This window comes from Lissotriton helveticus, chromosome 3_1 (genome assembly GCF_964261635.1).
Source record: "Lissotriton helveticus chromosome 3_1, aLisHel1.1, whole genome shotgun sequence".
Classification (NCBI taxonomy): domain Eukaryota; kingdom Metazoa; phylum Chordata; class Amphibia; order Caudata; family Salamandridae; genus Lissotriton; species Lissotriton helveticus.
In genome coordinates, this window is record NC_136061.1 from 1397163649 (window position 1) to 1397189494 (window position 25846).

Consider the following 25846-nt stretch of genomic DNA (forward strand, 5'->3'; position numbering starts at 1 on the left):
GCTAGCACTGGAAAACGTTGGTGGTGCAAACTCCGGCAATTAGTGAAGAAAGTGCTAAATCCAGAGTAGAATTCACTGGCAACATTTTCTCCGCCATACTCGATAACTTGATGGAGGAAATACTACAGTCAGTTCTTATTCCAAAAAGTGTAGGATTTTCCATACCACATAAGGCCAAAAGGCTTCTGAATTTTTTTCTACTAAAACTAGTGCCACAAGGCTTCAAAATGAGGACCCCCTATCCCCCCTTCACCCAGGGGGCCCGCAACAGGCCCCCGCAGTGAAGTTCCACATGCTTTTCCACGGCGGAAAACCCGCTGCGGAAAAGCATTTTTTTAAACCCATCCTAATATGGCTGGCGGTGTCTGAGAGACACCTCCACCATATTAAAGCTTTTCCGCCGCGGTTGTAAGGAAAAGTTGCGGACGAAAACCAGGACCCACCAGCCATCCTAGTGTGGCGGTGGGTCTTTGGTGGGTCCGCTGCGGTTTTTCCGCATCCTCCGGGCCGGCGGTGGCTTCCGCCAGCCCGGAGGATGCGGAAAAACCGCAATCGTAATAGGCCTCTAAGTGCTGGGCAGTGGTAGGACCTGAGCCTGGCACCAGCTTGCCTCCTGGCTCTCCTGTGGGGCTCTGAACAAACAATAGGGCCAAAACCACGTGTGAGCCTTGCAGGCTCTGTGACCCAAAACAATTGTGCCCCCAGGAGCCTCGTGGGCTTTGAACAAAGGCTGGCGCACCGGGAGGAGCGGCCCGCTGCCAATCTGGGCCGCTCTACCCTTGAAAATGCCCCCGGAATGTAGGAGCCTCTCAGGCTCTAAATACCAAAATGCCCCACACGTTGGAGTCCCTCGGGGACTCTGAAGAAGTGCCCCCGCAATCAGTGGTGTCCCACTCGGGGGACTCGGAACAACAACAATGCCCAGGAGCCTCTCGTGGGCTCTAGACTACGGGCCCCAAAGAAGTGGGAACCACAGGGCTCTTGAACAAAATGTCCCCGACGTTGGGGTGACCCGCAGGTCTCTAAGCAAATGCCTCTGACGTTGGAGACCCCCCGCACTCACCGGTCTGCTCCTGGGGCGGCGGCTGCAAGCGCGGCCTCTCTGCTTCTGACACCGGAGCCCCGCCTGCTCCTCCAGGCGGCGGCTCCTCTCTCGGGGCTGTGGGGCTCACCGGCGACTCTCAGCTGGTGCGCAGGAGCGTGGGGTAGGCTCCCGCCGCTTCCTGCTTGCCGCGCCTCACTTCCTGTCCGGGCACCGGAGCGCGGGGTGGGCTCCCGTCAGCTTCCGGTTTCTTCCTTCCGCTTACGGGTCCCCGCGGGCAGTGTGGCGGCCCTCAGCGTTTCTCCTGGCAACCATGGGGTAGGCTCCCGAAATCAACACAAGGTCCTTGGCAGTAATAAGATAAAAATACGGCACCCGCGCCGCAGATCAGCAGACAAGGGGGGGGGGATCCCCACGCCGGGGAATCCCTCGAGGCAGGTCTTTGCAGCTCTGGGCTGCAGGAGCCAACAGCAGCGTTTCTGGGCAGGCAGAACACAGTGTTTCAAGAAAATAAAAGTACAGCGCTCCCAGGCGATAGGGCAAAGTCCAGTAAAAATCCTTTAGAAAGGCAGGGGGGCAAGGCTGGGCACAGGGGCCAGCTCACAGGGCGCTCCAGGCAGGGAGGCAGTCCCCAGTGGCGGTCCTCCTGGCGCCCAGCAGAAGCAGCAGGCCCCCTTAAGGTAGGATCAGCAAGAACATTTTGTAAGGGGTCACAGCCCCTTTTTATACACAGAAACCCTTTGTCTGTGTCTGTAGGGTGGGGGGAAAACCAGTCGCAGCTGGTTTTGGAGCACTCTGATTTGTTCAGTCCCTCTCACTATTCACTGGCCAGGCTAGGGTCATCAGTCGCACCACAGGGGGCGGAGCCAGCATTGTGTGGGGAAAGCCCAGCCCATTCAGGTCCCAGGTGCACTCCTCCCTCACATCACTCAAGCAGATCTCTCCACTCACCACCAGGGCAGACCCATCCTGCCTCCTGGAGCCAGGCTCACCAGCCAGCTCCAGCCAATCACAAACCTGACAACCAATTCACATAAATTACACAGACAGGCCAACTTCTAGAAGTGGCACTTCCGCACTAGACACATTTATGCCACACACATCATCGCGCAGCATTTAATCACACGAGTCTGCACATACCAAACTCGCACCTGAACTCCCCACGCATCAGGAACTAACATGGACACATACATTACCCATGCATTCCTATGGGAGGGCAGGCCAACCTGACCACACGCACGCACTTTACCCTGGAACACAGTGGTAAAGTGCGCAGAAACCAAAAGTCACTAACACCAGGTCACAATTAAAAGCAAAAAGTTTAGGGGTGAACCTGACAGAAGGGCCAAGTCCAACAGTAATCATTCAGAGACTTTCTATGTTGCCTCCATCCCCCATGATTAAGCAACATCTTGTGCGTGGAAGCTGGGAGTAAGGACATACAATGAAGATAATTTGTACAGAGCAAAGCATTGTGTTGTGGATACTTTTGAGAAACTGTCAGTATTTTCATTGCATCGGTAAGATAGTCTATATGCCTGCACATCTTTAGTTTGAGAACAAAAAAGCCCTAAATACAACAACTTTAAAACTTGCCGCTCATTTGTCTATCAGAAAGTTAAAACAGTTGCTAATATTTTCAGATTTGGGCAGTTTTCAACTTGTAAGACAAGCTGTGTGTGGTTTGCAAGCTATGGGAAACTGCATGCATTTGACCTTGCTGCAAACAATGTGAAAATATCAGATAATTCAATAGTAATAACCGGCCCACCAGACCATAAAGCAGGGCCACAAACATAATAAAAAGCCCATCACTGACCTGTCAGACCATCCCTCCTGTCACTCAAAAATTGCACTATAAACCAGCCCCACCATCATCTTGACAGCAAAATTAAAAAAAATAGCACTATGTATTCATGACAGGTTTAGGCATCAAAAGAGCAAGAACATTTACACAAAAAGTAATAAATCAGCAACCAGCAAAAGAAGTACATCAAAGAACACACATCGGGTCTTAATTACAAGCTGCAATTCCCATATGCACTAAACAGATTAGTTCATGGCCCCACCACCAAAGCCTGACGGGAACACAAATGGAACAATTTGACTATCCTCAAAATGCCAGGACCTTGATAAGCAGCCCATGTAACCATAAAAAAACATGAACGACAATAGATGAAGGGGGCTGACCTAAAGTCTACTCTCTGTACTTCTTACTGACAGTTTTGAATAATTGATAACATGAAGGAATTCCAAAATCTAAGCCGGTCTATGGCCAGACCTACAATAATGAAATAAGTGTGGTTGCCTTGACCCCATGATCCACGGTGGCTGCAGAACCTTCTGCTTACATGTGCACACATGATATTTCTACAGACAGGAAGCTATACTGAATCAATGGGGACACTGGGCATAGCAAAATTACTTTCTTAAAAAACACAGTATGCAATTAAAGGAGGAAGATGGACACAAGGGTGGTTTGATCAGTGTTTACAGGCAGTCTAATCCAAGGTAATCAATCTGTATCTGATCCTCTCAGACTTCAGCAGACGTGAGATGTGGAATACGTGTAGCATTGACGAGCTCATGGAAGGGATTCTCAACCATCTATTCAATGTCACTCTGGATTGCTGTGAGATGCAGAATTTGTAATTCACCGGTGAGATTTACTTACCTTAAACCAATTTACTTGAGGGGGTGGCCGACCGGTTATTTTACAGGAGAACTTCCCCATTTGTCCTTCTTTGACAACCACTTTGCTGGGCTTGGTGACAAACTTTGGTGGACTTTCACCCCAAATGCCTGCCTTGTTATCCACCGTTGGACCCAATGGTCGCCCTCTAGAACACAAGCATGAAAGCAATTTAAAATACGACAGTATTCAAATTATAGCTATTATGTCTTGCATTTCAAATTTGTCAATTTACAGTTCACCAACTGAAGAACATCAATATAAAGTGATGCATCAAAAATGCAAGTTGTAGCAAACACTGGACATAAAATTACACCTTATTTCCTAATGTGTCAATTATATGAAAAGTTCTTCAAAAAATAAACATATCTCACCATAACTACTAGTATCCATGTTATGGCGCATTGATGGTAGAATAACAAGTCTCGAGGGAATCAAGTCTTTAACCTATCAAGTTTCTAAGCAAACAGGAGATATCTAAGGATCAGAGACCATTTTGAAATGAGCATAGCTTTAGGTGCCATTCATACAGTCTTTCCCTTGAGCATACACACCCTCTCTGAGATTTTGATTTTACATCCCATGAATCTATTCAGACTTAATGGGGGCTCGTGGAAGTTCACTCTATCCAACCTACTCATGTCACATCCCATGAACCTCTTCAGAGTTGATAGAGGCAGCTATGAGGAAAGAAACAGTCATACCTTTGGATGGTGTATGATGGAGGAAGCAGCTTATGTGAACTGTAGTACAATGTAAAAAAAGTAATTTCTACACAAGAAAAGTAGGTTTCTGAGAGAGACCCGATAGGCAAAAACTTTTACGAATTCAGAAATGTAGCAAGGTTACATTATGTAATACACAAATGGAATATTTCCAGGGTGCGGCTCCTCCGCTAAGGCGGAGGAGCGTCGCACCACTGCTCTTTGAGCAGGAAATATAAAATGATAATAACGTAGTTAATATTTTATTTTTCGCAGTTTCAGGGCTGGGTTAGGGCATGGCGGAGCTGGAGGCACAGGGGAACTAATGGTTTGCACACTCCAAGTGGGCATGACTGCTTTGCCGGAAGCCCTGGGCTGGCCTGGCCAAACAGTCAAGAGCACTTTTGCATATTCCCTTCCTGGCTGCATTACACAGCCTGGTGAGGAACATGCCCAGCCTCCCAGTCCCCATCTGAGCGCCAATACACGGCACTCGTACCAATCAAAATGCAGCATTGCAGCATTGTGATTGGCTTAGGGGAGCCAATCACAATGCTGTATTGCAGCGGTGATTGGCTATGGGAAACCTAGTGCTTCCTGGTTCTGGAGAAGTTGAGGAGAGACGCAGCCGGGGTAAGTGGCCGTTACATTTTTTTAAAAATAATTTTGTCCCTCCACCCTCATTCCCTACCAGTGGCTACTGAATGCATCTATTCACTGAATAACCTTATTTTGCTACCCTGAAAATGATCTAATCCTTCATTTGACAGTATTAAATGTGCACCCATTTTTAGTGTGGAACCCATTCCTGTGGGGAGATCAACTCGTACTTCATATTATTCCATACTGACAAATTCACATACTGTAATTAAGAAATGTGAATTTGCACTCATAAATGAGACTACTTGGGCAACCAAGTATAACTTAGGTGTGAAAATAGCTTTGTGAATCGGGAAAATTGAATCTAAACAGAATTAATTTACATAGACATTGTGTTTCTTGATAACCTGGTGAGGATGATCTACAAAAGATAGGATGGAAGACTCTTGGCCTTGAAGACTCATTTAAAATGGCCAAACACGGATGCATCATCATCTTTAGAAGGCTTTTGGTCTCCAAAGATGGCGTTCTCCGAGCACTCTTCACTTGTGATAATTGTTCTTCACAGGATGTAATCCCACTTTCTAACAACCTCCATTACCCTATCTGAGACGCCACTAGGGGGACATGTTGCAGGAAAGTCTTGATGAGGTATTGTTTTTGTCGGATAAAAAATTTCTTAGCATACCATAATGCATACATAGCAAGAAACACACCAAGAACGAGATTGTATGATTTAAATAATCAGTATTCAACACCTAGCACCATCCAGTGCCTGGAGCAATTGTTGGCTACAAAACTGAATCCCTCCCTAAATTTCGAAATGTCAATAAAAATAGATGGCTCATTCCTTAATTGAAGGCCCTTGGAAATGATATTGGCTTGCAAGTATTTATCTAGGACATGACCATGTAAGCGAGAACGGACTTGCTTTATCTCCAATCTTTCATGCTTTGCTAGTTTGCCGTTCAAGGTAGCATCACGAGGTGTTGTAACTGGTCTTAACAAATGAAGATCACTTTGGCCCTGGAGAAGTTAATTAATGTATTCTTCACTATAGGAAAGTGTTTCGCTCTCTAACATGCTTTGAATACAGTTTTATTATTCACTGAATGATCAAAAATCCCTCGCAGGTGGACACCTGCACTGATTCACATTAACTGTGATGGGGTAACCCTGTGTCTCGCAGAACAGCACAGGTTCTGAGGGACTCAGGGTTACCCCATCACAGTTAATGAGGTATCGTTTTTGGGAGGTTTAACATTGTAAAAAAGTGTTTTGATTAAATATCCTGGTGAATGCACAAGCTGAGAGGGCACAGACCTACTGACTCTACTGCGGCATTACAAAAGACCCAGAAGAAAGAATGGCTGGTTTTACTCCTCCCTCCTAGCAGTTGTATGTGCTGTGAGCTACTGTGCTAGTGCCTGCCCGATCATCCGCGACAGAGTGTATGCTGTGTGCAGCGGCTGACCATTACTCTTTCACCAGGGACGGAGATGGAAGGACTGAACATTTTAAGGGTTAGTGCTCCCAGGTTTATTAGGCCTCACCAGCCCCTCATCCAGCCTTTCAGGGGTGGTTACAGCAGAAGTCCTTGGAGGGTGGTGTGCAACTATTGTGCCTGCCCCATTTGGAGAGCCGGGAGGAGACAGGTGTGGGGCAGAGCGAGCACGCTAGCCGCAAGGTCTGCGAAGACTGTCAAACGCTTATTGAAGCTTTCAAACATGGATTCCGTATGCCATGGGGGAGGTATGTTAGACATTGCCAGGAGTTGAGCAAGAAGCAGGGTGGAGGTGGCTACAACTATATAGCAGACTTATGATGTGTGATGAGCCCTGTGTGTATGGGTGTACTAGAGGTCATGTTGTAGTGGGCGCCAATGGCTGAGAAACCCACACATAGATAGGGTATGGGCTAAAGACCATATGCGGTCTTAGCCCCTTTATTATATAGCCTCTAGCCACGCCCTGCCAGGGGATGTACAAGGTGTGGTTTCCTTATCAGCTGGGCACTGTGGGGCAGTGCTAAACTTGGTGTCGACCTTTGTGCTTATGCTTGACAGGCAAAGTCTCTGAGTATTTGGCTTGGTGGTGGATTTGGCCTCAGGTTGTAGAGTAGATGGTGGGAGCAGCTCTCAGCACTTTCAGACCTTGGCTTGTGCTGGGGGTCCATTTTGGCACTGTCCCTTGTGCTCAGTGATCTTTTACTGGTGCAGGTTGAGGGATTTTTTCCAGGGTCAGATTGCGGGCACAGGTCTTCTTAGGCAACCTCCTCGTCCTTTGATTGGTGGACCTGTTGGCTGGGGAAGTCTACCCTCTGGAACCATGATAATTTCCTCATGTCAGTCTCTTGGCCCCTTCTGGTGGTGACCATGGTGCCAGACACAGAGGTGATTGCCCATGTACCTTGTACAAAAGGTGTCAGAAACTTCCATCCAGGCTTTCGGTCCTTTATCAGCACGAGGTCTCCTGGCTCACACATTCATTAGTCCGGGTATACCTGGCCTGAGTACCGGCTGGATCATACGGGATTGGCACCCATTGGTGGGAGACAGGAATTGTGTACAGCTTGTGTCCATTCAACATCAAGGTCCAGGGGGGACAGATGCATGGTGCAGTGTGGTGTCCCTCCGTACTCTCGCAGGATTTGGTGCAGGCTAAGTTCAGGGTTGGAGCCTTCAGTGACAGCGATCAATAGGGCTTTGTTCAGCGTGTGCTTCAAGCACTCCATCTCGCCGTTGGTTTGTGGCCACTGCAGAGTAATGCGGCTGTGCTGTATGCTTAAGGTTGTGAGCAGGTCCTTGAATTCCACCGCTTGGAATGGCAGCCCATTGTCCATTTTTATTTCATGTGGGACGCCAAATAGGGTGAAGGCCCTGGTGCTGGTTTTCAAGCACCGGGGCAATATTCGTGAAAGACATTACCTCCACCACTTAGACTATGGGGTATTTAGAGTAACTGTCGATTATCACTGCTGTGATTCATTGATTTGGAAAGCTCCCTATCTGGGACCATGGGGTTGTACATGGCTCCTCTGTGATGATTGGCGCTGGGGCTTCTTGGAGACTTGAGAGCTGGCATGATGGGCACTGCCTCATGAAATTATCCACCGCTGCCTCCAGGCCCGGAAACCTGACTTTCTCTCTCATCTGGGACGTCATCCTACATCCAACTGCGGCATTCAATTCATCGCGTACTCGCCATATCTTACTGAAGTATTCTTTATACGGGCCATGCCAGTTGTTGGCATCTTGTAGGAAGTTTTGCGACGAGCCCTGTTGAAGAGTGTCCATGACCTTCATCATGACTGAGTCAGCTTTGGTTGTTTCACTGAATTCTTGGATTTTGCGTGCTTGGGGGCATGCTCCTTGGGACACCATGCTCACATACTCCTCCATGGTGTCTGCGCTGTCATTGCTGTCAGCCACGGGGCATGGTGGCTGACAGGAGAGAAAGTCAACAGGAATCTTGGATACTTGTTGATAGACTACCCCCAGCTGGTAATGTTGCAGCTGGATGGCCCAATGTTTGATACGCGGTGGAGGATGTGACGTTGTGCCGTGGAATAAGCAGACAAGTGATTAGTGACCGATAACCACGCGCAACGGCCATCTGCTGAGGAGGTGGAAGTGACAACACACACCCACTTTATGGCCAATGCTACTCATTCTATCTATGAGTGTCAGCCTCTGTTGGTGTAAGAGCTTTTTTGGCAAATGCGAGTGGTGCCCACTTGCACGGTTCTGCTTCTTAGGTGAGCACAGCTCCCAGATCTACAGGGCTGGCATCAACCAATAGTTCAGTGTGCCTCTTAGATCGAAGTAGGCCACTGTTGTTTTGTTGAGCAGGGCATCCTTTATATTCCAGAAAGCATCTTCTTCACTGTGGCCTACTTCCAGGGAGCATCTTTCTTGGTGAGAGATCGTACAGCCTCGACCAAGGTCACCAGGTTGAATGAACTGGCCACAGTATGTGGCCATTCCCAGGAAGCTGCATACCTCTGATACTGTGGTTGGAGCCAGTACTTGCTTGATGGTGTGGGACTTGCAGGGATCCACCTGGACTCCCTCTTGGTTAAACACGTAACCAAAAAACTCGATGAGTTCTGGAAGAAAGAGCACTTGTCTCTATGGAGGGTGACTCCATGATCGGATAGCCATTTCAACACCACTCGGAGGTGCCAGTGATGTTCTTCAGTGGTCATTGAGTGGATCAGGATGTTGTCACTTACATTCATGGCACCTTGTAAGCTGTACAGGGTCTCCAAGATCTCATCTTGGAACACCTCCGCTGCTGAGGAAATTCCAAAGATCAGCCACTTGTACCGGCATAGCCTAAGGTGCGTCGAGAACGTAGTGATATAGCGACTCTCCTCCACCATCATCAGTTGGTGCTAACCGGAATTGAGGCCCAGCTTGAAGAACCACCTTGAGCCATTTAGATCTGCAATGATGTAATTCATAATTTGCATTATGTGCCTGTCGCATTTGATTGGTGAGGCGCATGTCTAGGCATAGTCATACCTTGCCTGGTTGCTTCGGCTTCTCAGTGATCACCCTGGAGGACACCCACCGCGTCAGATCAGAAACCTTTTTTATGACTCATTGATTTTCGAGTTTGTTGAGTTCTTGCTCCACAAGTGGTCTTAAGTGAAACAGTACATGCCAGTGCCAGAGGGCTATTGGCTTGATGGACTTGCCGATGTGTAGTTTTATTGGAGGAACTTTCAGGCACCCAAGTCCTGTGAACAGATCCGGGAATTGACTTAGGATGTCCTTTGCCTGGAAGTCCTTCACGGTGAGTGCGAAGACCACAAGACCCAGGTCCTTTGCGGTATGGCTTCTGACAAGGGTGTCTGCATCCTTGTCAATAACATAGAAGGTGGTCGTGACCTCGTGGCCACTGCTTTTATTTGCATGCTCATCTCCCCTTTTAGGGGTAGAGGTGTCTGGCTTCTGTATGTAAAGATTTTGGAGTTTGTCGGAGACAGAGGTGGGCGTGGCTGGAGGCGCCAGTACTGCTGGATCCCTATTAGGTTTACAGAAGCCCCAGGGTCAATGAGAGCCTTGATGCTGGATCCTGTGATCTCAACTATGCATGTGGGTTGTGGTTGTCAGTTCCGTTTGAGATCATTTGTGAACAAGATGAGGTATGCTTCCTCGTTGTCATCTGGAAATGAGTCTTCTAATCTGTGTCAGTGATGAAATGATATCTTGGAGGTGCCCTGGGACTCTGGGTTTTCCAGGGACAGTTGCCTTGCCGATTTCGATGGTATTCGCATCCCTTGTGCAACCCTGCCTCTAGGGCCACCTCTGCATGCAGTGGCAAAGTGGTTTAGGGTGTCACACCTTCAAGCATATCCGTCCTTGCACTGGGTATTCCTCGAGGGGGTGTTCTTCTTGCCCACAATACTCACAGCGAGACCCAGACGGAGGAGGGGTTTATTGCCTGGCCTTGTCCACCTTGCCCTGTGTGTGAACTGTGTTGGTGCATTCTATCTTCACAGATGTGCTCCTTTCTGGCTGCTACATGATGGCTAAGTCCATTTCCGTGGTCCTGGCGGTAGAATGGTCATGGGGCGGGCCAGGAAGAGGATGTCATCCAGGGTGATATCGGGCTGCTGTAGGATGAGGCCCCTTAATGTTTTGTTCCTGCAGCTTTACACAATTTGTGCTCTTACTTCCTTAGGTTGGTCGTCCGCTGTACATATACTGGGTAGTTCCAGCAGGAGCCTGTAGAATGTGTCCATAGACTTCCCTTCACGTTGGCAGGCTAGGCAGAGCTTGAAGCAGTCACAGTCCGGGTTAAGTTGCAGGTCGAAATGCACATTGAGCGCTCTAACCACTGCGTCGTAGGTGGTTGCAGCTCCCGTGTTAAGCAGGAGCCCATACAGCTTGTAGACTTCCTCCCCCGCGCAGTGGAGCAGGAGGGATGTCTTGAAGACACCAATGGTCTCATGAGTTGCAACAAAGTTGTTGTCCAGCCTTCTGATCCAGGTCACCCAGTGAAGCACGGCAATGAAGCAATCTCGCTGAAGGGCGGTAGAGCGCTAACTAGCACATGTTGAGGTACAGCCTGGGCAGGAGGCGGGCCTTGCAGAGGCGCTGCATTGTTGGCATCGTTGGTCATGGCTGTGGGGTCCTGTGAGCGCATGTGAGGAGTGAGCTGGAGAGAAAATCTAAAGGTGGATGGCCCAACTCAACAGGAGGAGAAGGAAGACCTTGTATTGACCAGTGCTTGTTGACATACACAGAGTGGAGTCGTGCCAGTGCAATTTCCTGTAGCTGCCAATACTTGTTGGTAGGTATCCCATAAAAAGGCCCTTGGCCCAGCAAGTAGCGGGACTGTAGCACGGGGCAGTCACATCCCTTGGGGCTGGAGTGGATGAAACGCTCGGCCGAGCTTAAGGAGGCCAGGAGGAGGGAGGGGCCGCTCTGGATCACTCAGTCAGCAGCAGGCAGGGCCGCATGCAGGGCCTATGACATTACAGGGGTGGATCTAGCCACGCGGCTGGTGACTCACCCTAGACAGGCGGAGCTGGCACGGCATCAGTGAATTGAAGAGTGTCCTGCGTATCAAGAACTACGCCAATATCATTGGGATGGATGGCCCAGTGGGCAGGAACGCTGAAGATTGAGACAAGAAAATGTCACAATGAAACAAAGTGCACTTTTCACAACCCAATCCTGGCCAGGAACCACATGCCGGTCATCAGGAGCAGGTGAGGCTGGTGGTGTTCAGGGCCGATCATGACGGTCAAAGCGGTTCAGCAGGGCGTAATCGGTAGGGTCAAAGAGGCCCAACTTCGTCAACAGTGTGATGAGCCCTGTGTGTATGGATGTACTTGAAGTCATGCCGCAGTGACTGCGACACACCCGCATGGATAGGCTACGGGCTAAAGACCACGTGCGGTCTTAGTCCCTTTATTATATAGCCTCTGGCCACGCCTGGCCAGGAGATGTACAAGGGGTGGTTTCTGGGTCAGCTCAGCACCGTGGGCGGTACTAAAGTCATTACTATAAGGAGGGAGGAGATAAGTGAATGTGCATCTTTTACTCTTTATTATTTCCCTATTACTCTTGGAACTCTCAGAGGGGAAGAGTGGCTCAATGTATTGCCTTTCAACTTGTGTTATAGGAACTCTGACGTACTGGCAAATGAAGGGGGACAAGATTTTCTTCTGATTTCAGGAATATTTTTGGGGAAATGAGATACATATAAAAAAAGAAGCAGATTCCGGGACGGCTGCCTCTCGAGGGCATAAGGGGCACTGACCATCCAAAATAGGGGATGTTTTGCCTCCTGCCCTCTCACCCACCGCAGGTTTGCTTTGCAATGTTAAGGGGCAGGTTGAAGGAGGTTAGTGTTATTAGTGTTGTAATTACAATGTTGCTTTTGGTGTTTTGGCTAGTACCAGCACAATGTAAAGCAGAAGGGCCCGGCAGGGAGAAAGCAAACGGAGCCATAGGAATGGGATTCGGGAGCCTACTGCCCCGTTTGCCACCTGAGGAACCCTTGTTGCGCGCTTTGAGCGTATTTTGAATTTATGATGACCCGAAGATTCCTTGAAAAACCTATTGATCCTTGGATTCTGTGATCTCCTTATTCGTTTGTTTCTCTCTACAATCTGACATTTAATGAGTCCCCTGGAGCTCGTTCTCTATAGTTATCTTTAGATACCCCTTGTTGAGCTGGACTCAACTTTGTGTGTCTCTATTCTTGAGTGGATTATTTATATTGAGATTGTTTCTTGTGTGTCCCACACCCTATATATCTGTGCCGCCCTGATGAAGGTGTAGCCCACACTGGGTCAGACACCGAAACGCCCAATGGCGCTGAATTGACCTCGTGTATTTGGATCTAACTAGTATCCATTATTGGAAGGATACACGAGAGCCTTCGATACCTACATCATTTGGATGTATAGGAACCCTGATTGTGTGCTTAATCTCATGGAGATGTATGATTGTTAGAGTGATGTATGAGTGTGTATACATCTTTGGAACCTTGAATGAGTGTTGTTCATGAGTATGTCTGTGTGGGACCTATTTTATCGTTATATGTGTGATATGTATTTCACATCTGTTTTTTCCACCTGTGAATTTTGATAAACAAAATGAATTGTTAATGATTAAAATAAATATATAGACATTTTGCTAAAATTGTGTTCTTGGATTTTCTATGAAAAATGCTCTTATATTAGTCCAGTTTTGTCTATTATTTGGTGACCCTATAAGGGCACTATATACATCTCCTATACAGGCAGGTTGATCTCCTTAGTATTAGTCTAGTTCTCTCCCCTGCTTCACCTGCCTATTATTCGCTATCCGGGGTCCCCCTTCTTAGTGGTTAAGCCCAATAATGAACAGGCCGCATGTCTCATGCCTTTTATGTGCAGACGATCTAGTCATGGCCAAAATAGTCTTACAAAGGAAATTAGAGGTGTTTTATATTTATTGCAGCAAGAAGACACTGATAGTAAATTTGGACGAAACCAATGTTTTGGCTATCGGGAAAGGAAATGTAATTTATAAGTGGGATCTAGGAGATACAAAAATAGAAGTTCACAAATATAAATACATAGGAATGTGGTTTGGGGAGAAACTACAGTGGAATGAAGTCTATTGAACCTTTAAAAGCAAGAGCATTATCCTCAGTAAGTAGGCTTAAGAGACCAGCCTATCTCGCGATGATTTGCACAGAATTGCAATATGGAGAGGAATTGGTAAACCTAAGAGTTAATCTTGATTGGGATTATGAAGAAGGAAAATGGCTAAAAAGATTACTATTATTACCTTGTTCAACAATGGCCAAGGGTATGAGAATGGAAACAGCAGCAATGGGTGGAGTTGGCATATGTAGGTAGTAAGATTTTGGCTACATTTGGAAACCAGAGGAAGCCAAAAAATGTCTAACCGCTGTAAAAATGAGATCTTAGAAAGTGAGATAAATTGGGCAAGGAAGGTTAGAAATTCTTTAGGAGATTATGTAGGAGATTAACAAATATAGGAAACCAAAACCTAAAATCAGACATTACCAAGGAGGAACTCCACATGCTAACAAAAAGTTATGCTAGAGAGCATTATATGAGGTATTTAAGTTGGAAGGTATCTACTCAGTTCCTGCAACACTCTTGGCAAAATGGGGAGGGAATTCCATATTTTGATGCGTTACCAAACCTCGCCCTCATACAAGAGGTGCTAAAGTTTAGAATTGGATACAACCCTTGTTATGCGAGTTGCACTGTGAAGACCGCTGTAGTAGATGCAAATAGGAAGTGTATATGTGAGCTAAACATAAAATGCAATTGTTTACAAATCTTACTAAATTGCCAGAGGTTACTGTTTGCACAAAAACTATCTTTAAAGACAATTCCACTGAAATATTATATTCTAGCATGCAGGAAAGTGGCCGAATTTCTGTTACGTATGAGGTATCTGGATGATTTTTGTTAGCAGCGCAGGTGTGTTTTAAGGAATATGAAGTATCTAGTTTTAATATTAACCATGAGGTGTTGTAACTGATCTATTTAAATCATGTGAAAGATTGTACACTGCATTGTCACTTTTAAGTGTTAAACTGTATTTATATTGAGTATTGTTTTATGCAGTTACTTTGGGTCTAAATAAAAAATGTTCCCGGATTCATTGTGCAGCCCCTTCCTTCTCCCCTTATTGGTCCATTGTGCTGCCACTGCCCATCCAGCCATCCCTCCATGGTCTCTTGAGCTGCCTCTTTCCCCTTCCCCCACCTTCTATTGTCTGGGTCCAGCCACTTCCCCCTCCCTTCTACTCTGCATGGTCCTTTGTACATGCACCTACTCGCTTCTTCTTCCCCACCATTGTCGATTGAGCTACCATTAAGCGTCCGGCTGGTCATGCATAATCTGTTGTGCTGTTACTACCGCTCTCACCTGCCCTGTGTGGTAAACTTTCTACCCCTGATCCTCACCTCCTCCCACCTTCCTTCTGTTGTGCACGTGAGGGCCCCTGCACCCTCACTCTTGCCCACCATGGTCTGTTGTTGTGCTGCTACTTCTCCTCTCCTTCATGGTCAACTTGCTCCCCTTGCCTCATTCCCCCTGCCTTCTGTTGCCAGTTTGCAATCCCCATGTCCCCTCAATATTGCTCTCCGTGGTCCATTGTGCTGCCACTACCCTTGGGGCATGCCCTGCACGGTCAGCTTACTGTCCTTACCACTTCCCTAGTGCAGCCCATTGTCCGAGTGTGTGTCCATACACCATTTCTCCTGCCCTTCATATCGCAGTCTGTCTCCCCTGTCCTGCATGGATGGCTTGCTGCCTAGCCTTCCTCCTCACTGTCCTCCTTGGTCTGTTATTCTGCCCCTGCCCCTCCCGCCTGCCCTGTGTGGCCTGTTGTGCTGCCACTACATCCCATACCTGCCCAGCGTGGTAAACTTTGGGCTGCTGCCCCTAATTCCTCTCCTCTGTTCTCAATTGTCTGAGTCTGTGGCCTTGCCCCCTCCCTCCACTTAGTGCTCTAATGGACAATGAGAACACTAACATTCTGTATTTATTATAAAAGTGTGGCAAACCAGAAGTCCCCTTGATGGAATCAAAACTACAAAACTTAAAGCATTTCCTTTAGAAGTGAACAAAATGGAGAAGGGTATTTTCCTCATAGAAATTATGGTTGTAGTATTGCAGGCTTAAGAGAATGGTTCCAAGCACCTCCAGCCTCAGGTTCATTTGTTTGTTCCAAGGGTCACGCAAACCAAGTAAAAAATAAAAATGGCCCAGTTGCACCCTCGCATCACTGGCCCGCAGTGCCGGATCATGTCACCCTCTCGGCTCCACGCCTGATCCAGCCAGAACGAACCCTCTGATGCACATGTTGCACCGCTCTGCCCTCCCACGCCTCCTGGCTCCTGACGGCTTACTTGATGTTGGCATCCTCTACTGTACGGTCCGCTTGCCATGCATTCTGCAACTTGTGCGCGCTGAGCATAATTTTTGGCACCACCGCTTAGAGGGTACATGCTATGCTCCCCGTCTGTGTATTATACTGTTCCTCTACCTCCACGCCGACCAAAGGGGCAGACAATTCTAGAGGTGAAGCTTACCTCTAGGCAAAGCGCTGTTCTTGGTATGAGGCCACAAGGGTCATCACAGGTCTGGCCTTTTCGCCTTCCGTAACCATGTTCACCAGTGGCCCATGGACAAATCTCTCCTACAGTAACCTCCTGGTCATCACGAGGCAAGACCTACTCCCATCACCTGCCTCAAGTACGTGCACCCTCCTAGAGATTAGTTTCCCACCAGCCTTTTTTGAATCTAGGACCGTAGTGTAATTTTTCCTGATTCTTGCCTATATATAGGTATAAATCACCCAGTCCTTATATAGGCATAAAGAATCATTGCCTTATTTAGTTATAGCCTGTGCAGCCCTAATACGGCATGGCTACTTCCACTAAACTCCGAGAATCCACATTGATGTCGTGGTAAAACCAGCCTTCAGCAGTCAGGAACCTCCCCCTGCTTGAGTACTGATTTATCCAAGAAATCCGGGAGTTTTCAAGGAACTGAGGCACTAGTGACGATATGTCCAATCTTACGTCAGACTGGGCACCTTCAGGGGTATAAATATGCCTACATTTGCCTAGTCAAACACACAGTGGTTTGGAGCAGATCGACTAACTACTTGCCCGACGCCCTGCTGCTGCAACTGCAGAAGGAAGCCGACCCTCCAACTGACGATCTGAAAAGACGCTGTCTTTTCTCTTGCAGAGAAATCCAGCTCTGGTGTTTCCAGGCTACCCTTGCGGGTTGCTGGGAGATCGAGTCCCGAGAGAGAGATACAAGACCTCTATCATTCTAAAACCAAGGTACGGAGCCGATTAGATCCCTAGAGAATTCTTGAACAGATTCTTGGCAGACAAATACTAAAACTTAAACTACTCCTCACTTACTTCCTCCCTCGTACTAGGCTCAGGTTAGGTACACCGGGGTAGGCGTATGTTAGAAGCACCAGTTGAGTACTTTTAGCCACTCTTATATAATTGTATGTATTTTATGCATTTTATGTATTTTATGTATATGGCTCAGAAACCATAAAATGCTTTTACAGTACTATTTTAAAATACTATTCGTATTATATGCAGTGTACTTCTTAACTAGCATTTCAATAGTAGCAGTGCATTTCTTATGCTTAAGAAATAAGACTGTTCAATAAATACTTTTATTGAAAACGCCCGTCTCTCTATTTCTAAGCAACTCTGGTGAAACAAAGCATGCACCTCTGACTGAGTGAAATAGCCGTCTATTGTTTCCGCGACTCTAGAGATACGTTTCATTCTGGGGAAACAAAGTTGTCATGTTATATGGTTGTCAGAGACTAATCCCTTCTTGTTTATTCGAGAAAGTTTCTAGTGACCTCTGAGCTAGCTGGCACTCACAATTAAGTCTAATATATTCGTCAGAGACCTAGTCGACTTAAGTCCTACGTCTAAGCTGCAGGGTATATTATTCCAATGTGCAAAGCTTATTGGGAATATAGGAACTACACTACACCTTTTGCCCACGAACGCCAAGATGCTGCACCTGTAGCATCCATACTGACCATTGAACCTTTCGTCATATCCGAAGCCCCCTCATATGAAGCTGCAGTGTGCACAACCTAGATCAATCACCTTGAAACGTACTTCACAGCAGTGGGGCTGGAAGCAGATAGGTGCCGGCCTATGCTCCTCCATCTGGAGGTGCTACCATACATAACGTGTCCAAGATTGTAGGCAAAGTTGACCCGCCCTATACCTATCCCATGCTCAAAGCCGCCTTGACAGCCCACTTCAAATCTCTAGCCAACCTGTATTATAAGTGTTTTCTCCTTTGCTAAGCCCACCAAATTCCAGAGGAATCCATAGATGAATTCTATGCCATGCACCAGGCGCTTGCTAGCACTTGCACCCTACAAGATGAGCAAGATGAGATCCAGGCCCAGTTCATATGGGGTTGCTCTTCTGCCAAGCTATGAGAACAGATACTCCAAGCCCCCCGCATGACTATGGCGGACATCCTCACTTTGGGCCAGATGAAAAAGCTGTCAAAGTCCCAGCAGCCCACAAAGATAATCCTTTAGCACTCCATCAAGATAAAACCAATCAACCAGGTTGCTGGGGCCATGTTGCTTTGCAGTAAACGTGACCGCCCAAAGACGCCTCAGACCAACAGGCCATGCAAATGGTGTGGTAGTGCAGCCCCACACTCAGGAGACTGTCAGGCGAAAGGGAAGAAATGCTCCGTGTGTGGGAAGATGAACCATTTCACCAAGGTTTGCAGCTCAACACACCTGCCGAAAAGAGCCAAGAAGAAAACAACCAACCCCGTAGAAATTATGTCTGTATTGACAGATGATGACATGGATGACAATGCCTCATAAGGGACTGTTCTCATTGTCAAACTGACCCAGAGTCATGCCAACCATGCACCCCCTGCTGCAAGGTCACATTAGAAAGACAGCAATTCATGTCCCTCGTGGACACACGGTGCTGATTAACATACTGCCCCTAGCACTACACTAGTAGATGCACTCTGCCAGCACTTCACTCCAGCACTGCCAAAGTGTATGCTTTTGGCATCACTACTTGCCTCACTCTTGCCAGTGTCTTCAGCATTACAATCCGACACTGAGACAAGTCCACAAAGGCAATTTCATTCGTCACCAGAGATGGATCGGATATGCTCAATGCACATGGCTGAACGCCTGTGGCTAGTCCAGTTTGCTTGTGGGATCCATGCAAGCACGGTGGTCTCTCTTCTCAGTGAGTTTGAACACATCTTTCAAGGCATTGATTGCTTAAAAGACTGAGTAGTCTACCTGCACATCAATCAGTCGGTACAGCCCATCGTCCTGCGCCGGGTGGTGTTTCCCCTTTGCCAAAAAGTAGAGGTGGAATTACAGAACCTAAAGTCGATTGACATGATTGAGAGTGTGGAGGGACCTATGCCGGGATTCTCCTAGCTCATGAGTCCTGACACGTAACAACATTCTCCACCCACCTTTTTTGGGGGGCATGGGGTGGCTGGAGGGGAGTTTCATATAGCTCAAATTAGACCCAAAGTTATCAGAGTGCTTTACAGGAATACCAGTTGCATTACAGGTGAACACATTCATTTTTGCTAGGCATGGGAAGATTAAGTGATTTGCCCAGGATCACAGGATGTTGAGCGTCCCTTTCAAGACTTGTACCCGGTTCTGCAGCTTCAAGGTCGACTGCTGTAGCGGTTAGGCCACATCCTCTCCTCACCTTGGTTTGAGGTGATACAAGTGCTTCAATTTCAGCATCTCCAGTGCTGCCAAAGTGTTTCAAGACATTATCAGGGGAGTGCTGGCTGGTCTTCAGGGAGTTTTAAAAGCCAGTGATAACATTCTTAACCACACCCACAATTGAAGAACACCTTCCATAAGGGTGGTGGTCAAACGCCTCCAAGACGGTGGACTCTCCCTGTACAAGGAAAAATAGGAGTTCCTCAAGGAAGAGATATGTTTCTTGGGCTACCACTTCTCCGCCAAAGGAGTCCCCCCTGACCCAGCCAAAGTCCACGACATTCAGTCCACAGCAGCACCAACCACCATCACTAGTGCCGGAGGTATTCTGGGCATGGTCACCTATTGCGGGAGTTTAATTCGGAACCTCACCGGACTGCTGCAGGACCTCACAAAGGCATCGACCCCTCTGGCATTGAGACACTGAGCAAGGGTAATCTTTTCAGAACACCAAGCCGGCCCTGTCAGAGAACACCTCACACACCTATTTTGATCCAAACAAAGACACTGAGATGGCAATAGAGGCCACCCTACTGGCCTGGGGGCAGTTTTGTCTCAGAAACAACAATGCGAGGCGAGGACCCCCATCGCATATGCAAGCAGAGTCTGACCCTTACTGAGCAGTGGTATTCCCACATCAAAAAAGAGGCCATTGCGATTCATTCGAGGTGTTGGCATTTCCACATTTACACCATATGGCTACCCGTTCACAGTCAGCACTGATCACAAACCACTGATCCCTCTGTGTAAGGGATCTGTGTCAAAGCCTTTGCCACAAATCGAGAAATGGTTACTCCAGCTACAAGAATACCACTTCACAGTGGAGTATAGGACCAGTAACTACAACCCCGGAGACTACCTGTCACAAGATGCACGACCACCTACACCTCAGGAATAACAGGAAGCTGCTGATTCAAAGGAATATGTAAGGATGGTCGTGGAGCGGTCACGTCCAATACCTGTATCCTTAACCCACAACAGAGGCCATCAAAATGGGTGACTGAATCCAACAGGCCATAGCAGCGACCCAGTCAGGAAAGTGAACTGCCATCACCACAGAACTATCCCAGAAGATGGCGGAAGCCCGGAGTATGTTAATCTCCCTGCATAATATACAAGATGAGCTCACTGTCACAATGGATGGGTGTTTTCTGAGAGGGCCCCAGCTCGTCGTACTGACCAGCCTAATCCAACGGATGGTGGACCTTTTACCCACGGTCCCACCAAGTATTCAAAATGAAATAAAAGGCAGCACAGCAAAGCAAGGTTTCCCAGTTTGAACAACCAAGTTGAAGAGACAGTGAGACAATGCGACCTATGCCAAGCCACCGGAAGGGCATCCATCCATCATCACCAAACAGGTTGCAGAGGATTTGTGGCACCATGCAAGTGTAGATTTGTCAGTCTCCCAGACGGCAGTGATTTGTTAATCATAGATGATTTCTCCAAATCCTTTGAGGTGGAGATTGTTAAAACCACTTCAGCGGAAGAAACTATGACAAAACAGGATAAAATCATGGCCACGTAAGGGAACTCCGCACTGGTAATGGGCCCCTTTTAATGGTCAGGACCTCACCAGCTGTCTTCTGTCTCAAAGGACCAAGCACCGCAAGATCACGCTAGAAATGCAAGATCACCCTCCGATTGGCCTCAAGCTAACATAGAGGTTGAGAGATTCATGAGGTCTATCACCAAACCAATACGTCTAGCATAGGCAGAGCAGCAGTGTGTCGAAAAGCCCGGTTACGCATTCCAGAGAGTCAATTGCCTGACCCCTCATACCACCACAAGGTTGCATCTAGTATGCTCTGTTTTGGACAAATGGTCCCACAGCATCCAAAGGGGGAAAAAAAACCAGTTCCAAGCAGTCAAGCACACTCCAGACGACAAGAACAGAACCAATGTGTGTCCTAGCGCAGATGAGCTAAGACCCCAAGCATCTGTGTAGGGGCCTGGGTACTGGTGAGAGATAGGCCCGAATGGGAGCAAGTTCAGACTCCTGTTTGATTGTCACACATGGCAAGTTATGAGGATCCAGGGGACAATGGTGTCCATGTCAAGAAGTTGAGAGACAGTCAACCAGAATGTTTCCTGCTTCAAATGGTACCATGGAGGTTCTGAGGGGCTACCAAGACACAGTAACTTTCACCCAGCATATGAGCACTAGTCTGGAAACCCTGATGGCCCTAAGAGGAGGCCAACCCTCCCGTCCTTCGTCCAGAGGTCCCAGTGCCCCATGCTGGATGCTGAATAAACAACGCAGGCCACACCAGTTTATGGCAGAAGTAGGCACTCAAGAGCCTACCCCAGTATAGGAAGGACAACACGCTGCCTGCACCGGTACAATCTACGAAAGAACCCCACTCCATCCCAGAAGTTTCAAGACTATATGATGGACTGGTGATAGGAGAGGTGAGGCCCAAGCTGCCACCATCCAAGGCCGCCAGTATCCTTTAGCCCGAATGGCTAATTGACATTACTTTGTGTTTGAATCAAGTGTTCGGTTTTTGCCTGAAGTAATATTGCAAGCCGAAGGGTGCTATTCCAAGTCCCCAGGCCTCAAATTCCGAGGGTCACGAGACTCGAGTTAAAAAATAAACAGGCAGAGCCCCGCTTAGGCGGTTCTACTTCAGACGACCACCAGTGTGCCAAAGCCTTTGCCACAAATCGAGAAATGGTTACTCCAGCTACAAGAATACCACTTCACAGTGGAGTATAGGACCAGTAACTACAACCCCGGAGACTACCTGTCACAAGATGCACGACCACCTACACCTCAGGAATAACAGGAAGCTGCTGATTCAAAGGAATATGTAAGGATGGTCGTGGAGCGGTCACGTCCAATACCTGTATCCTTAACCCACAACAGAGGCCATCAAAATGGGTGACTGAATCCAACAGGCCATAGCAGCGACCCAGTCAGGAAAGTGAACTGCCATCACCACAGAACTATCCCAGAAGATGGCGGAAGCCCGGAGTATGTTAATCTCCCTGCATAATATACAAGATGAGCTCACTGTCACAATGGATGGGTGTTTTCTGAGAGGGCCCCAGCTCGTCGTACTGACCAGCCTAATCCAACGGATGGTGGACCTTTTACCCACGGTCCCACCAAGGATTCAAAATGAAATAAAAGGCAGCACAGCAAAGCAAGGTTTCCCAGTTTGAACAACCAAGTTGAAGAGACAGTGAGACAATGCGACCTATGCCAAGCCACCGGAAGGACATCCATCCATCATCACCAAACAGGTTGCAGAGGATTTGTGGCACCATGCAAGTGTAGATTTGTCAGTCTCCCAGACGGCAGTGATTTGTTAATCATAGATGATTTCTCCAAATCCTTTGAGGTGGAGATTGTTAAAACCACTTCAGCGGAAGAAACTATGACAAAACAGGATAAAATCATGGCCACGTAAGGGAACTCCGCACTGGTAATGGGCCCCTTTTAATGGTCAGGACCTCACCAGCTGTCTTCTGTCTCAAAGGACCAAGCACCGCAAGATCACGCTAGAAATGCAAGATCACCCTCCGATTGGCCTCAAGCTAACATAGAGGTTGAGAGATTCATGAGGTCTATCACCAAACCAATACGTCTAGCATAGGCAGAGCAGCAGTGTGTCGAAAAGCCCGGTTACGCATTCCAGAGAGTCTATTGCCTGACCCCTCATACCACCACAAGGTTGCATCTAGTATGCTCTGTTTTGGACAAATGGTCCCACAGCATCCAAAGGGGGAAAAAAACCCAGTTCCAAGCAGTCAAGCACACTCCAGACGACAAGAACAGAACCAATGTGTGTCCTAGCGCAGATGAGCTAAGACCCCAAGCATCTGTGTAGGGGCCTGGGTACTGGTGAGAGATAGGCCCGAATGGGAGCAAGTTCAGACTCCTGTTTGATTGTCACACATGGCAAGTTATGAGGATCCAGGGGACAATGGTGTCCATGTCAAGAAGTTGAGAGACAGTCAACCAGAATGTTTCCTGCTTCAAATGGTACCATGGAGGTTCTGAGGGGCTACCAAGACACAGTAACTTTCACCCAGCATATGAGCACTAGTCTGGAAACCCTGATGGCCCTAAGAGGAGGCCAACCCTCCCGTCCTTCGTCCAGAGGTCCCAGTGCCCCATGCTGGATGCTGAATAAACAACGCAGGCCACACCAGTTTATGGCAGAAGTAGGCACTCAAGAGCCTACCCCAGTATAGGAAGGACAACACGCTGCCTGCACCGGTACAATCTACGAAAGAACCCCACTCCATCCCAGAAGTTTCAAGACTATATGATGGACTGGTGATAGGAGAGGTGAGGCCCAAGCTGCCACCATCCAAGGCCGCCAGTATCCTTTAGCCCGAATGGCTAATTGACATTACTTTGTGTTTGAATCAAGTGTTCGGTTTTTGCCTGAAGTAATATTGCAAGCCGAAGGGTGCTATTCCAAGTCCCCAGGCCTCAAATTCCGAGGGTCACGAGACTCGAGTTAAAAAATAAACAGGCAGAGCCCCGCTTAGGCGGTTCTACTTCAGACGACCACCAGTGTGCCACCTCTTTATTGCATGGGCCCACTCCCCCACCATGCACAGCATCCCAGCCTAGTCACATTGCCGCCCCGTGGGCACACCAATCGTTAGAGCTCCAAAAAGCTAAAACGAGAACACATTTTCTGAGCTCTCAAATAGCGAAATAGGGCCTCTAAACGAGTTGCTATTTTTATGCTTTTTAGCCAATTGATCACCTGATTTTTCCTTGCAGGAATTATGTAAATGTTTTACACACTCCTGTCATTGGGGTGCTATTTAGGCTACACTTGGGCTCTTTGTTCTCTGTGGCCATCTTGGGAGACTTTTTTGTTTTCAAGCTCCCTCATTTCCTGCGGTATCCTCTGTAGGAAGTGCTTTCAGTGTCACATCTTTGATTCAACGAAGATGGCATTCTGGAATGCCACACTTTTGTCATAAATTCAGAAAATCCGCTTTTCAGTTTCCCATTAGCATACATACAACATTTTGGAAGAGGAAAGTGGGAGATTTTCAGAAACAATCAGGAGAATGTGTTTTCCCAATTGACATCTATTGAAGTAGAGGGAATTTCAGGTGGGACACTGATAAAATACCCACATTTTTGGCTTCAAAAATTTAGAGTCTCCAGCCTGAACTGGGACTATTGGTATACATGCATTAGAACACTATAGTAATGCTGCAGTTGATCATCAGAGAGGTAACTGGCAGGCTGCAATCGGTGCTGAAAGTACATATTTCAGTCTGCATGTCATAATGTTTTACTGAAATGGATGAGGAAGATATTTGAGAACTCATAGAAAAGGAGTCCTCATTTTGTTTTATACAATACTAACCATAATTTCTATGACAAGATGAACCCTCTCATTTGTTTTATTTCCAAAGGAAATATTTTAGGTTTTACAGCATTGATTCAATCAGGATGGCTTCAGGTGTGCCACACTTTTGTCAAGAATGGTAATGCTCTAGTTATTGATTAATTAGAACACTGTGGAAGACTGTAATGAGCACTGCAGGACCAGCTGACAGGCTTCTGTTGCAAGTACATGTATTACTTAGTATGTTCGACTTTATTCTCACATGGATTAGGAAGATAGTGGGAATTTACAGAAAATATGCTCTCATTTTAGCAGCTTCCATAAACTTGATAAGAAAATCATGAGATAAACATGTTTTCTCTCTAACATGGTTCATCAAATCCCAGCAAAGGACCAGCATTTTACACAGAGTAAAATCACCTTGGAATACACCACAGTTTCTAACATTAGTAATCCTCCTTTTTGTGCCCCTCAAAACATGCTGTTCACGACTGTGCATTTCAATGTGGACCATTTCCCAGAGTCCTATTATGGCTGCCACACCATGTTGTGATCAGCCATTCATATAGGGCTGACCCTTTGGGATCAGGGTGTGTTCACCCTTGCCCCATACATATCTTTTAAATGTATATAGGAGGACACAGGGACCATGTCACGGAGTCCTGTAATGGCTGCCACACTATACTGTTCTTGACCAGTCCCCTTTAAATTTGACAATAAGAGCATGTATGGACACCAATAGTTTAGTTATCTATAAATTCTGAACCTTAATTTCTCATTAACTACTGGACAGAATTATACCAAATCATAAAAGTATGATTTTAGGGGAAAGATCTAGCTGCCTAATTTGGTGTAATTCTGTTCAGTCATTCTGTGGGTAATTTGCGCTTTGGGACTGCACCCATTTCTTGGTCCCCGCTTGACAATTCACCCTGTACTCTTTCAGGAGGAAGCTGAGATGGATGAATTGTTTTTGTAAAGCTTTGTGAAGATTTGTTAAACAGTGGCAATGTTATTAGTGAATCAAATAATCAATTTCCTATGGTAACTAGGTGTTATGAAATGAAATGAAATGTTAGCTATAACTACATCAAGACGAATGCCACTGTATACTATATACACACATATAGATTGATATATACATACATGTTTAAATATGTATATATGTAAATATCTATATGTGAATATATA

General features: G+C 47.1%; 1 protein-coding gene across 2 annotated transcripts in view; it reads right to left on the reverse strand.

The window, feature by feature from the left end:
- MYLK (myosin light chain kinase) overlaps positions 1–25846 on the reverse strand; it is a 1918108-nt gene that overhangs the window by 1015470 nt on the left and 876792 nt on the right. For both annotated transcript variants that reach the window (XM_078682035.1, XM_078682036.1), the window contains one exon: positions 3717–3882. In XM_078682035.1, coding sequence (XP_078538161.1) covers positions 3717–3882 — 166 coding nt within the window. The remainder of the gene's footprint in view (positions 1–3716; positions 3883–25846) is intronic.